Consider the following 14,068-nt stretch of genomic DNA (forward strand, 5'->3'; position numbering starts at 1 on the left):
AGAGATTTTACATGTAAAAGTCTGAAGAAAAAAATTAAATGACTCTATATACCTGAAGAGCAGCAATAAATTCCAGTATCTGTAATACAAACTTGTCCTTTTATCAGTACTAGCTGCATGATGAAGACTAAGGAAAAATAGAAGACGATCACAGAGTTCAGAGAGCCGTTTCCTCACTGTCCGTTTCAAAGATGCTGCTATTCTCACACACCCGATCCAATTAAAAGCCTCGTGTGGAATATTATAATTGGATTGGAGGAGCAAAAATAAAACTGGGAGTGGTCAGCTTAACCTAAGGTAGCTGGGGAGAAAGTGCTCATTGTTGGTGCCATTTCTTGAGAGTCACCAGTACAGTAGTGGCGCCTGTTAGCGCAGTTTGAAAATCGCTACAGCTGACACAACAAAAGAACCAAAAGAATCTTCTCCGAAAGAATGAAAGGAAACAAACAAGGCTAATCCTGGGAGGTTATCCAAGTGTCTGTGGGTGAGAGGTGAGGGTTCCCGCATTGAAAAGTCCAAGTTTAAAAAAAAAAAGAAAGAAAAGAAAAGAAAAGAAAAGAAGGGCTGTATTACCACCCTGTGTGTGCATTGTGCTGAGCCATTAGCCCAGATGTCCCAGTTGAAGCTGCCGTTACTATTCCCAGGTGGACCCCGAGCATTTTCTCAGCACTAATTTTATTAACTGCAGGCGTGTCACTGGACTGGAATAAAAGGGAGCAAGAATGGGGAAAAAACGGGGCAAACTCCCAGTGTTAATACGATTCTTAATCTGGGTTACACACATAACAATAAGGAAGCGGGGACGACGGTATTTACTCCTACAATAGCGCCTGGGTGGACAAACTGAAGATGCCAGGGATGGGGGAAAAAAAAATATAGGGAAGGGTAACAAAAAGCCAAATAAAGCTCACACGACTCTGGAGGGGAAGCCCCAGGAGGAAGGATCAATGCCATCAAGTGTCGTAATGAGTTTGGAGGCAGGCCAGGTGTCAGGATTGTTGCCCATGTCAGCCAAATGACAGAGGGGTGGAATAATAGTCACAAGGGAGTACGGACTTTGAAGGGGGTGCCCAGTGAGAAGAAAGCTGGACCGGCATGGCCCGGCAGTGGCCAGGGCTTACCGGTCTTTCCTGTTCTGTCTTGTTACTGTCTGCTGGGTGAGAGGAACACAACGAAACTGGTCTGGTCGCGTCCAGTCTGGTGGCCTCTTCACTTCCACTTCTGTCGTCACTTGAATCACAGCCATTCCAAACTCGCCAACTAAATCTAACACTGCGATATTTTAAGCAAGGTCTAATTTAGCCTGGATTTTAAAACGGGAGTTTCTCTCATCGAGTATTCACATATTAAAGTGTTTGGAGATTGAATGATAGATATATATGAAAAGAGTTAAGACCACACCATCCCCTGCAGATTTATATCCTCGATGGTTAAGTATGAGCTCAGGTCAGGCATAAGCAGTGGGAGTAGAAATTATTGCCGCCATGACTGTCAACACCAGGAAGATTAAAAACCTCTGATGGCTGCCACGACAGGGTCAATAACAGGCTGACAGTCAAAAAAATATATATACACCGCCCACACATCAGGACACCCAAGGGCTAAATATGAAATAACAAAACAAATACCGTCACATGCCTCAGCTGACCTATTTCTCTTACAGATAAATTCCTAAAACGTGGCCGTGGTTTATTGTCACCAAGAGCATGGGCGCTAATCCCTGTTTTCAAAATAAGAGGATCAACCGTTGTTAAGATATTTTTAGCCGCTACGTCTTATTCTCACCATTCTCGTTATGTCACGCACTGACTGTGTTCTAAAGAGGCGACAAAAGCTAGCATGCACCAGTGTGCCCACAATCAAATTGCACTTGAATACTAGTGATGTGCATATCCATATTCTTATTGATGTATCAATCGCTAATCATTTTGTAGCGATAATTTTAAGGAAATATTTATATTTGTGTTTGTTTTTTACCACAGCCGCGACGACTTACTTCCGACTGCTGGAACGCACCAAAGACCACTGCGGCTGCGCAGTGCGCACACTTGGCAGTCGCGCACACACACGAGGAACGCAGCATACAGCAGTAGGAGGCAACAGGAGTGTTGTTGTGGTCCTATTTTTCGCCAATTGATAAAAACAGTGCACGGTATGATTTATGCGACAAGACAGTGTCGCACAGGAAGATCGCCAGCAACCTCTTTGCGCACTTCAGGGCTACGCACCCAACAGCACGTGAGGTTTGTAACGTTATGCTGGCGGATTTTGCCAGGCTTTTACCTGTTCAAAGTAGTGACACACAAACAATTTCTTTAACCGTTTGTCATTTTTGGTAACAAATATATTAACCTGTGTCTTGTGATTTTCCACTTTTTTTTAATTGAAAGAATTACAAACCAAATAGTGTACTGACATCGATATTGCAATGTCAACACCAAAAATATCGATTAGCGTATCAAATTTGAAAAAATATGCTCTCAGCTATCACTGTTGCACACCTGAGAGCGAATTTGTGAAAGCCGAGCTGATCACTGGGGATACGGGAAAAAAAAAAACAATGCTGTGCGGTGTGGTAATGAGGCGGTGAGACCTACACCCTGGTCGATGGCGTGATGAGGGAGGCACGTGACCCGGCCACAACTGGGTTTCCACGCGATCAATCAAATAATACCACGGTGAGGGCAGGGATGTGTCTTTGGGCCACTGAGCCAAATCAAACAAACGAGCGGCAGCCAAACCACAGTCGAGGGCTTTGAGCAAAGGAGTCACTCGGCTCCGGCAGCAAAAGACAAAGTCAGACACGCAAGCAGGTACGCGTCGCCGTGCCACACTTTCCATTCCGACCCCGGGGCTATTCAACATATTGATCAGGGTCACATTTCTTCCAAATCCCTCGGGAGTCCTCACTCTCACAGCTCAGTGAGCTTAATGTGCTTTGTAGCTGCTCAGCACCACCAAAGAAGATCTGAGCATGATTAATTTACCACGGATAAATATTTAAGCAGACGGAGCAGCGGCAGTCTTTTCATAGAAGTCCACCCGCGCCAACGCTATCGCGAGCCATTGTCAATGGGTATTGGGAGGTTCATCTGTAGGGGGGATATGGATACTCCCTCCTGTCTCAGTGAGAGCAACGTCCATAAGTTTTTGCTTATCAGATCACAATGCTCTAACCAGCAGTCACAGTCACAGCAGGGCAGCTGCGGAAATAATCCTCCTCCGTCTGGCTCCCCATAGGCTCAGGAGGGCTACAGTGGGACAAACAGTCCTGGAACAACACGGGCAGCTGGGGCTCGCTGTGACATCACAGGGCTGGGCTGAGCTTAGCGAGGGCGGTGCGGGAGCAGAAGCCTGGCCACTGTGCGCCGCGACTTCATGAATGGTTTAAGGGAGGAGCATATGGTGGGAATTCAAACGTCTGCGAGCAGGAAATCACCGGGTCTTAAAGTCTTTTCAAGGATGCTCCCGGTCTGTAAGACACAACACGAACAGCGCGCGGTGGACTTGAACGTTTTCTGATCATTTCTAAGAAAGTACAGGCCTTGTCCTGGCCGGAATTCTAAATTTCAGACCATAACACCTAGTAAGAAAGAGTCATTTCTGACTGATCTTATCTGAAAAATGGGTAGTATTTTCTGTCTTTTTTTTTTTTATCAACTTTTGTGATTCCCAAACAAACACACTCCAAAGCCACTGATTCACTGTTTTCTCTTGAGAGACCATCCCACAACGAGGATATCCAAAAGGATATTCCTTTTATTCGTTGCAATGAACTGTTTGGACTGCTGAAGGTTCTAAAAACATGCTGGCGGCTATGTGTTTTGGCGTAGGCCGCTTACAGTGTTCACAGTAGTTTGACAACAATCACGACCGCATGTTCTTTCTTTTTTTTTTACACTGTTGCATTGCCAAAAAGTGGTGCATTAACAGGTTGGCCAAGATAACTGTCAGAAGAACTCACGCTAGAATCGTCAAAGAATTATTCAACATATCGTTAATAGGGTTGCAACCGACAACTAGCCCAACGCTTGGCACGTGGGGAATGTATTTTCCTGTCACCAATTTGGAAATTTTTATTTGCTCCACTGAGAAGCATATGGCTATTTTGCATCAGCAAGAAAACATTTCAGTCTGAACTTACTGAACTTACCGATGTCAGGGATCATATATATACATTACATAATACATTATGAATGATCCCTAACATCAGTAATCAGTAAGTCAGTAAGTCCAGCACTTACAGCTGATATGGGTGACAGTACCATTTTTTTTTTTTGTCAGGTTCTCGCTAAAAATAGCTGCAATTTCCAAATGGCTGAGCAATGACGATTAATCCATCCCATTTATTTCAGTGCTCATTGACCTGAGGTAACATTGCTAGAGAGACACAACATGCACCTTTATCACACGTCGCCACAAAAGTACTACGTGTACAACGTTATCATTTAGTCCACAGCTATCAACGGAGGAATCTCGGCTATATTTCAAAGGAGGATCAATTCCACCCCTGTTAAAGAGCACAACATCATTGACATTAAAAAGGACAATGTATTTATTAAGGAGGGCCCAACCAAACAATAAAGTTAGCACCGTAAACGTGTAAAATATTACTGGACTGTGAGCAGTTGAAATGTGGCTGAATGAAGACTTTCATTCATGGCATTTGACGACTTTTCTATACAACATCTACATCACCATGGCCCACCTGCTCACAGGAAATAGGCAAAAGAAAAAGTGTTTCACAGAGGCGCAATGCAAAATCCTAGGGCAGGAAATAGGGCAATAAATGATGGAATCCTCTACGTGAGCAACAGTGGGGACTACACGGGTTTAAAGCTGCGACAGGTCATGCGATGCGGTGAGATCTTTCGGGTCGTGTACAGCATGAGTTTAATATTCCCAGCCATTGATAGGGCTGGTTCCCTGTGGAGTGCCTGCTGACACCTTTCTATCTGACCTTGTCTTCTCCTGGCACGTGCAGGCATGCCGCATTACCATGCTGTTCATGCATGTGTGCATCTGCATCACAGACACACCAGACCCTGACTAAGACGTCGATTGACAGGAAAAAGATTGAAGGGGGAAAAAAATACAATCTTTTTCAGTGTCTCGTGAGTCAGTGTTCGGTGGCTTTCATGAATTATTTGACTTTTGAGAAAAGGAATTTACCATGTAAGACTGGTTCGGAGACCGTGGAAGATTTATGTCCCTGTGAGCTCATTTGCAACACAGCTTTTGGGGCTCGTAAATAAAGTTTGATTTGAGCATGCTCTCGTGCTCAACTGCCAACACGCAATTATGGAGGACTTAATCAATTCTAGGAAAGTGACAGTTCAAGGACTCTTGAACTACTCCTGAGACGGAGATATGCAATTAGTTTTTAGTTACTCAAATTGCATTTACTGTCTCGAAACACATTCATTTATTGATTGAAGTCCACTTTCACATGTTAGTTTACATGTTGTCGTTGCCACCAACCCCCCCTAACAGTGAGTGCAGTTTCTGTTTTTCACTCACTCACCGACTGTCGGTCTTTGTCTCAAGTGAATATGAGACCATGCAAACATCAAAAACTGGTTCTTTGTCTCCGCATTCATTTCTGTGTGGACTCTTTGTTACGTGAACATTTTAACATCTCCCTTCATCTCCAAAGTGGCCAGTCACATCCACTCGGCCTGAATGACAGTGGAGAATCGCTGAGGTACTGAACCGGGTATTAGAAGAAGCACATATTAGAGTAGCTGCAGGTTAGTGGCGGAGGCAGCACATTAAGTGGAAAAGAGAGCGAAGGAGATGTCCCATGCCGGCACGCAGAAAGGCCAAGAGAGAGGAGAGAGGCCCGGGGGGACTTTTTGTGACACTCCAGCAGCCCTGCACTAGGGATTTAGTGTTGTGCTGGGCTTTTGTGCCACATTATTATCAGCCTGTCATCCACCAGGCAAGTCTCGATCACTTCACAACGCATGCGGCCCCTTTTTCGATGTCTATCGCCCCAAAGAAAAACCCATCACCGGTATCCGGTTAGCTGCGGAAGCATATGAACTAGATACAGAAATTCACAAGTTCCTCATTCTCACACATCAGGGGAGCAGTGAAACGGGAACCTAAAGCTATCGTGCGATTTTGCTGTGACAGATTCACATGCGCAGCGTACCTGCCTCTTCTTCACCTCCAAATTCCCTCGTAAGAAGGGATTTTGGTCAGTATGGAGATGAGCAGGCGCGCTAAAACCGCAAACAGGATGTTTGCCGTCATCTGCCTCGACTTAGCTGGCAAAGCTTTTGTCAATCAGCCCTGCCATCTAGGTGTTTAAGCACTTTCCTGGCGACCATGGAAATGTGCATTTGAGAAATCAATGTCCATAAAGGTGCCTCGTCTGTCAACTTTGTGTCACACATGAGACGGGGTGGCGGCCTGCTGACGTCACTGGGCGGCCTAGATAAGGTTATTTTGGAAACACACATGCAGACACTGACTGGCACCGATGTTTCCACAGCTCAGCCCAGGAGAGTGACAAGAAGCGGAGCGGCACGGGGTGGGTGAGACCTGGCAAGCGTGCCGCACGGGGAGCTGACGGACGGGCAGCTGATGGATTAGGTTGTAAGTCTGGCAGCAGAGGGCTGCCCTTTCTAGATGGAAGCCTGCCTGATGCACTGTGGTGATTAAAAAAAATAAAACTGAAGGGTGGGGACGGTGCTTAAGCTCTCGTAAAAAGCAAGCCTACGCCGCAGAACAGACGCACGACCAGGTGAGCGGAAACAAAAAAGAAACCAAAGTAGAAATGGAGACGGTAATGGCGCAAATGTTGACGTTGAAGCATTAGCGTCAGGTGACTTGCCTGGCACAGCGACAACAGAGGTGATCAAATCCAATCAACCAGTAAGCTACTTGTAAATAAATACACGATAGTCCCGTTTTATCTGTCACTGAAGCAGAGGGTGCCTGGTGCAACCTTTTCCTCTTTGTTTCTTGAGAAGGTGGTGTGCAGTGGGCGGAGTATGACAACAATAGCTGCTGCATAATTCACTGTTTGCCTTTATGATTACGGCGACTGCACGATGTATCAGTCTTGGGTGGAATCTTTTGATGCAGTTAAATGACTCACGCGTCAATGTCGAGAGATTGTTTTGTAAAAAAAAAAAAAAAGAAAAAAAAAGTGGCATTTAAACACAAGAGCCGGAAAAACAAACGGCCTCGCACAATGAGACGCTGTGAGATGATTGTGTGGGAAGATACGTGCTGTTACCATTCTTGCAATAACAAGGCCACGCTTCAGGGGAAATTCAACAGTTCCAGCAGCGTTTTGAATAGCACACTTGTGAGGGTTTTCCTCAATATACTTTGGATCAGGTTTTTTTTTTTTTTGCCCTACAGTTCACACCCCACAGCATATAAGTGTAGCGATGGATGAGCAGACTTCAGCATCATGGTAAATTACGCAAAAAACTGAATTATTTGTGAATCTGTGCTAAATGTGCACAAACCAGCAAATGGATTCTACCAGCTGAATGCTTACCCCTGGCTGGGCTGGGCTGTGCTGTGTGACAAGGGTGATGGTAATAATTCACTATGAATTATTAACTGAGTCATTCTGGATGAGACACGCGCAACCCAAAAGATCTTTGAGGACTGTAATGCAGTTTGGGTTTGGTCTGGGACACTGGGACAGCAACGGTTTATTTAACTTCTGTTGCCAGATCACTCAGTCCCCTGGTTATCTTACATTTCTGCTCCTCTGCTGCATCTTCCCTCCCATCCTTCATGTTCAAGAAAATACTGAATTTTTAAAGCGAGTCGCATGTCTCTTTAAAAATGGATTTCCCACTGTCACGGCTACTCAGACAGAGGTCCCGTATCAAGAAAAGCTTCAACAATAAACAAACACACAGCATTTCACACAAATCAACTGCATTCCTTTCGTAAAAACAATGCTTCATATGCAATTTATCAATAGCCCCAACCGAAAGTAAAGATCCTTGGCAATAAAACAGGCGGGATAGCTTGTCTTCAGTTGACAAAAAGATAAATAAATAACTTGGATCAAATTAAGTCATGACAAGAGAAACATAAACTGCAGCAAGCGCCATAAATAACAGCAACACTCTTTGTAATTGATCCCCGCAGATACATTATGCCCCAGTGCGGGCAGATCATAGGTCAGGGACAGGGATGAATAAGTGACAGGAGGAATTTAAAGACTTCATAAAGAAAACCCTGCAGACCTCTGGGCCATCAGTGGACAGCCGTAATGCCCGTATGTGTCCTCCTCCACTCGCCACACAAGCACTAGCTCCACACCCAAGGTACGGATAAGTAGCCTTTGGGAACCCGGGACTGAAAAGATCCCCATGATGGGCATCTTAAATCACTTAAGTAAGGTGCATCCCTTTAGCCTGGCACGCGCTAGACCGAGGTGCAGTGGAAAGTTACTGGTGCAGTGATGAAGTAGGGGAGGTGGGGGGGGGGAGTGTGAGGAGGGGTCCCACACAAATTACAATGGCTGTATTCTCATCATTATCATGGACCACAATACTGGGACTGCAGGTCCCATTTGCACTACACCGTGAGACTTGTGGTGTGACTTGTCACTGTGCATTAGCCCTCCACTCACTTTATTCCCCTACTGGCATGACGTTTTACCTCTACAGTGTGCAGGACATCGCTGTCTGGACAGCACTAGTTTCGTTTTCGCAAGATTCGTGGAAACATTCCATTCAGCATTTCCGTGGGAAACCCCTCCATTCTCTATCCTGCCCCTATGAGTCAGTGCATTTTCTCCTGTGGGATAACTTTTGCTGCATTAATTGCATTAGCGTGAAACGGGGAAAGTTTAAATTTCAAATGCAGACGAATGTCTTTTTTTTGGGGGGGGGAGGACTCTCGAGGTCTCTGTTTTACATTAACCCTTGTTTAGATCACTGGAAATCACAGCGATCTCTTGCTAGCAAGTTGGGGCACTGTACTGTCTACTTAATTTCCCAAAGCTACCTCCTGGCCTTGAAAGCAACATCAACGATATCAGACGTGGGCGGCGTAATTCACCAACATTTCTCTCACACAAAAGGGAGCGGTGGTAAACAGGGAGCGCACAATGAATTGGAAAAACGTCTTCACGTACCCTCCGAGCGGCTACGAAGATCGGACATGGTTCTCCGGACGGGCGGCATCTCTCCACGCTGCGGCGGGGCACGGCACCTGTCAAGCGGCCGCAGCTTACGACTCGTGCTCCCGGTGCCTGTGCGGCTGCGTCTCGTCAACCGTTACGGATATTCAGACGTCATAAAAACGGCTTTGAATCGAACCTCGGCCGCAATTGATAATTGTTTGTATTTTTTATATAAAAGAAAGGAAAACAGGGAGGGAATCCCTCTCGTGCGGAGCCCAGCACTACACGTCTTCCCCCCCCCCCCCCCCCTTTTTTTTTTCTTTTTCTTTTTTGTAATTACTAAACGGCAAGACACGGGCGACGTAGTGCGGCTAACATTCGTTTCCTGGCGGTGGGTGAACCTTAAGCCACGGCTCACGACTCCATGGACTCCCCCAGCATCCTGCTTCACATCGGCGGATTACAGAGCCGACAGCAGCCGCCTCCCCCTCCCAGTCTAACGGGAGAGCACAGTCTCACCATGAACTGACGCGAGGGGGACGGAACGGCTTCACGGTATGGACCGAACCAAGTCACGTACGGCGGGAGGGGTGTGGTGAATTATATTAACTTGCACGACAGCGTCGTATTTCACTTTTATTTTTGTTTTTATCGGAAAGTGTAACTTTCGATATCATTAATAATTGAATAGGTTTCACTTTAAAGTATTTTGAAGTCGATTATTTCACGAGAACGACACGCTTTGAAAAGTGGGTGACGAATATGCTGGCTGTTGTTCTCACCGCAACCCCCCGCCACCACTGCGGGAGTTGTCCATCCCAGACTAAAGGCGCATAGTACATGTTACACTGGGTGGGAGTTGCCTTATTTTTATTTATCTATTTATTTTAATCATAAATGACGTTAGAAATGTAGCGAGGGCTATTGTGGCGTCAGCAAAATACTGCCTTTATTCTCTAAAGAACTCCCAAAACACCACTGATTTACACCAGTGAAGAACGAATGACTCATTAGGAATGTTTTCATCCTTAATGTCACTGTCTTTTATATTACAATGTTTTGCAGTTTACACAAATGCACAACAATATGTTACCATATGTATTATACATATTACATATAAAATAAAGTGACTTTGCAAGGATGCAAAAATTCTTGATTAATCATATTTGCATTGTACTCACTGTTGTTTAACTCTCTATGTGGTGTCTAGTTGTGAACTGCGGTGTACTGCAAAAATGTCAACAAGATGTGTATTTTTAAACCCCTCCTGCAAGTTATGGGCAACAGGAAGAGAAGATCAATAGGAGGGATAATATTTCATCTGTAGGAAACAGACATTTTCCATCAGCCATGAAGGAAAAAAAGAATGTCTTGGATAAAATTGCATAGTTTATGTGCATTGAGGGGATTAACTAGTTTCACTTTAATCTTTTGGAATTTATTGGTTGTCTGTCCATCATATGCTGATTGCAGACTGCTGATCAATGAGATACTGTTCAATGGCTTAGAGATATTGGCAGCAAAAATTGCTGCAAGAAAATGTTTTATTTGATTATTCTGCTGGAAATCGCATAGCATCTGACCCAAGGGGGAAACCAGTGTTTATACAAATGTTTCTGTTTTCACATTACAGCTGAATCCACTTAAACCAAACCCCTACACACATACCTGAATGTCTACCAGCAACCATCACAACGTAATTAAGGAGTTGTAACAAAACACGATGAATCACTTTGAGAGCTATTATGTGATTATGTCTGCAGAGAAGCTCAGCAGATGATCTAATCCAGGGTGACTTACTCCTGCTTACCGTCAGTCACTCCCGTCATTAGTCCGCTCTAACAGGAACCATCAGTTAGGCAAGTTGAGGGTAATGAAAACAGCATTAAATATGCAAGCATGAGAGGGAAAGCGGCACCCTGAGCATCTTTGCAGCACATGCAGCAAGCCAATCTTGCCTTCCCGTTTCCCACTGCAGTTGAAATGCAAATCACACATGCAGGAGCAGGCATTTGTGCAGCAGCAGCACCACTGCAGTTGCCTGGGAGAACTGCAGTGTTACAGACGCAACACAAGCCAGTGCTGTGTTTACCGCATGGGAAGAGTGTTTGCACAGCCGTGTTGCTGAAAACAAGCCTGGGTCTTTGACAGAGGTTCCAGAATTACTGATAGCAGCGTCTTCACCATACATAAATGTTTTATTATGCTCTCAGTTTGAAGAGCTGCAAGGCTTTTCCTGCCGGCTGCCACATTCCACAAAGAAATATTTTTGCTGTTAAGATGAAATATGATTCAGCTACAGTGAACAGAGAGGAAGTGCCGTGGATGCTAGCATATAAAAAATGCACAGCTGTCAAGCTTGTGCTTGCATCGCTTTGGCCATTTAGGTCCTGAACAAACATAGCCAAAAGCAAAAAGCCAATAGCCAGTCCCCAAGAAGAAAGATGAAGAGATTATTCTATGTGTTCAGCAAAATCTACCAAAATCCCAAAATAAAAACAAAAGACACCTGAGCACAAACGCCTCCTCCTGTGCCTGCAAGAGACACGTCTCTCTTTAAGATTTCTTTTCTTTCCCCCACTCCGCCTAATTTAACATCAGCTTGCCACTATGGGGATTTGGATCTAGCTCCTACGGTTGCTAGGCAACAACGACAAGAAGCCTGCCTCTTTCGATGGTGTGTGTGCGCCTGAGTGTTTTGTGTGTGTGTGTGTGTGTGTGTGTGTGTGTGTGTGTGTGTGTGTGTGTGTGTGTGTGTGCGCTCCAGGTTTCCATTTTATTGAACATCCAGTACAAACATATACCATTCTTATTTCCAACCCATATTTTTAATCTCTATCTGTGGCAAATGACCTGATTATTTTTTATTGATGTTTTTAGTCTTTAGTCATGGTGACCTTAAAAGATTTTGTTAATAGCTTCCTTGGACACATTTGGTCTTTATTGTCCTGTTGTAATGTAATAACGGCAGATTGCAGCCTGTCATTCAGATGCAAATAAGATCCAGCAAGAACAAAAACTTCCGTAATAGTTGTGCATTGGGAACGTTTGGATTGTTATTTTAGTCCTAAGATTTAATTAGCATGTATTAAATATTCTTCTTTTCCAACTTGCTGCCTTTCACGCTTGTGTATGTAGGACATGCTGGTGACTGCGCTGTGAAAAACAAATTGGAAAAAAAGACTTGATTCAATCCTGATCAAATAATTTGTATGATATAGTTGTTATATGTTTAATCACGAGCAAATCAGCCCTCGTAAAAAAAAAACATTTGAATAGTACAAAAAATGATTATATACATTATATATTTATATATATCAAAGAATTTCCATATGGGCTGAAATGGTTAAAGTTACATTTCCTGCGGCTGCTCAGTACAATATTAATTTCCTGGATATGGTCCAATCATCCACAGTAAATGTAAATGTCATTTTCCCTCTGTTCTCTAATATATGTAGCGTTAACATTTACAGTGTTTTTGCATGCACAAGAGCCACTTAAAGCCAGTGAACATAAACTTACACAAGACTGACATGTTCAGTGAGCACATGAGTGCACTCAGGCTTGACAGATTAACATGTAATTAGCCAAAATGAGGCTGAATTAGTTTGGCAAATGTGACAGTTTTTGTGTCATCCCGCCAAAGCAGCGAGCGTCAGGATCAATAACCAGGCTAATTTCTTTCGGATGCCACAGGTTTTTATCAGCAGCCAGTCGGAAAGGCCGAGGTAGTGGATGCCACCACCTAACGTGCAGCTGCACCATCCGTTCAATGCATTGATCTCATGCAGCGACATTTAGGCTTGACGGTAATTGAACTGTGCTCTGCCCTCCTGTGGACATTGATCTGCAGCGAGGAGGGTGACGTAAGACAATCCCCACTGAATGACGAGGCCACTGGTTCCTTTCATCCCTGGTCACAAAAGGTCACAAAGTGATCATGTACCAAAACACAACATGACAAAAAAAAAAAAAACATGTTTTTAAGCATAAGATGTCATTTTTACCCTCTGTTTGTTTTTTAGATTAAAAAAAAAATAAATAAAAAATAAAAATTGACTCAGTCAAGTAATGATGATAAAAAATCAAAGCGGGAAATCTATGAATCTACCTGTTTCTCTCTCTCTGGAGTAAAAAAAAATTAAAATCATCCATCAACGCCGGCACCATTTGGCAGCAAAGCCGACAAACAGCAGGGAAATTAAAACAGAGTTGAAGTATTCATCTTTCAAATGGATTTTTTTTTTCCAATAGCAAGTGGTGGAGGGACTGCATTAGCTCTGCTGATGAAGGAAGCTAAACTGAACTGAGCAAGGGTTCAACACAACGTCACCCTCTCACTCATCTCATGTCTAAATGTGCTGAAGGAAGATAAAATGGCTGCGGGCGACTCTGGGTGGGTTCCAATGAAGCTCTGATAAGCCTGTCATGTGGTGTCTTCTCAGAAGTGTGAACAACACGATTTGGTGTTTCCTCGCAGGTGTTTTGTTTATCTTCATTTTCATCTTTCACTGTTCACTCTCTGTCGGCGCATCTGCGAGAAATGTTCTTTTTCCAGTAGGGTGACGACATTTAAAGAGAAATTCTTCTGTTGTGGGGTGGAAATGGCGATGGAGAAGCTGCTGCTCCACATGGGCATGGAAAAAAAAAAAAAAACTAATTAAAATGAAAATGATATGTAAAGCCTGGTGACAGATTTATTCCAATTATAAGGACAGTATGTTGGCAGGCAGAGGAACATAAGCAGCTTTATCCAGACAATGACTGCGAAATGTGGGACCCATAATCCAGCCAGCACCCAGATACCATAATAATATAGAAGAACCAGTGTTAACAATAAAATACTAGTACTAAATAATTATACAGTACATTATATTTCCAGTCTTCTTCATTATGATGAAAACAATATTCATTTTGACCAGATATGTGCATAAAATACAATTATTTTTCGTAACACAT

The 14,068-nt window shown here is 43.9% G+C and overlaps 1 protein-coding gene and 1 long non-coding RNA gene across 5 annotated transcripts in view; both read right to left on the reverse strand.

The window, feature by feature from the left end:
- atp8a1 (ATPase phospholipid transporting 8A1) overlaps positions 1 to 9,723 on the reverse strand; it is an 89,857-nt gene extending 80,134 nt beyond the window's left edge. For 3 of the 4 annotated variants that reach the window (XM_076012103.1, XM_076012089.1, XM_076012110.1), the window contains exon 1: positions 9,122 to 9,722. In XM_076012103.1, coding sequence (XP_075868218.1) covers positions 9,122 to 9,170 — 49 coding nt within the window. In that variant the 5' untranslated portion in view covers positions 9,171 to 9,722. Of the gene's footprint in view, positions 1 to 9,121 lie in introns of all 4 variants that reach the window. The other variant, XM_076012094.1, reaches the window with a different exon arrangement.
- Positions 9,724 to 12,028: 2,305 nt separating this feature from the next.
- On the reverse strand, positions 12,029 to 13,707 carry LOC142877471 (uncharacterized). The gene is made up of 2 exons (XR_012923849.1): positions 13,221 to 13,707; positions 12,029 to 13,022 (listed from the first exon to the last, which is right to left on the reverse strand). It is a non-coding gene; the product is annotated as an uncharacterized LOC142877471 (long non-coding RNA).
- Positions 13,708 to 14,068: the final 361 nt, after the last annotated feature.

This window comes from Nelusetta ayraudi, unplaced genomic scaffold (assembly GCF_046127955.1).
Source record: "Nelusetta ayraudi isolate G7.1 ecotype Tasmania unplaced genomic scaffold, CSIRO-AGI_Nayr_v1 ptg000005l, whole genome shotgun sequence".
Taxonomy (NCBI): Eukaryota; Metazoa; Chordata; class Actinopteri; order Tetraodontiformes; family Monacanthidae; genus Nelusetta; species Nelusetta ayraudi.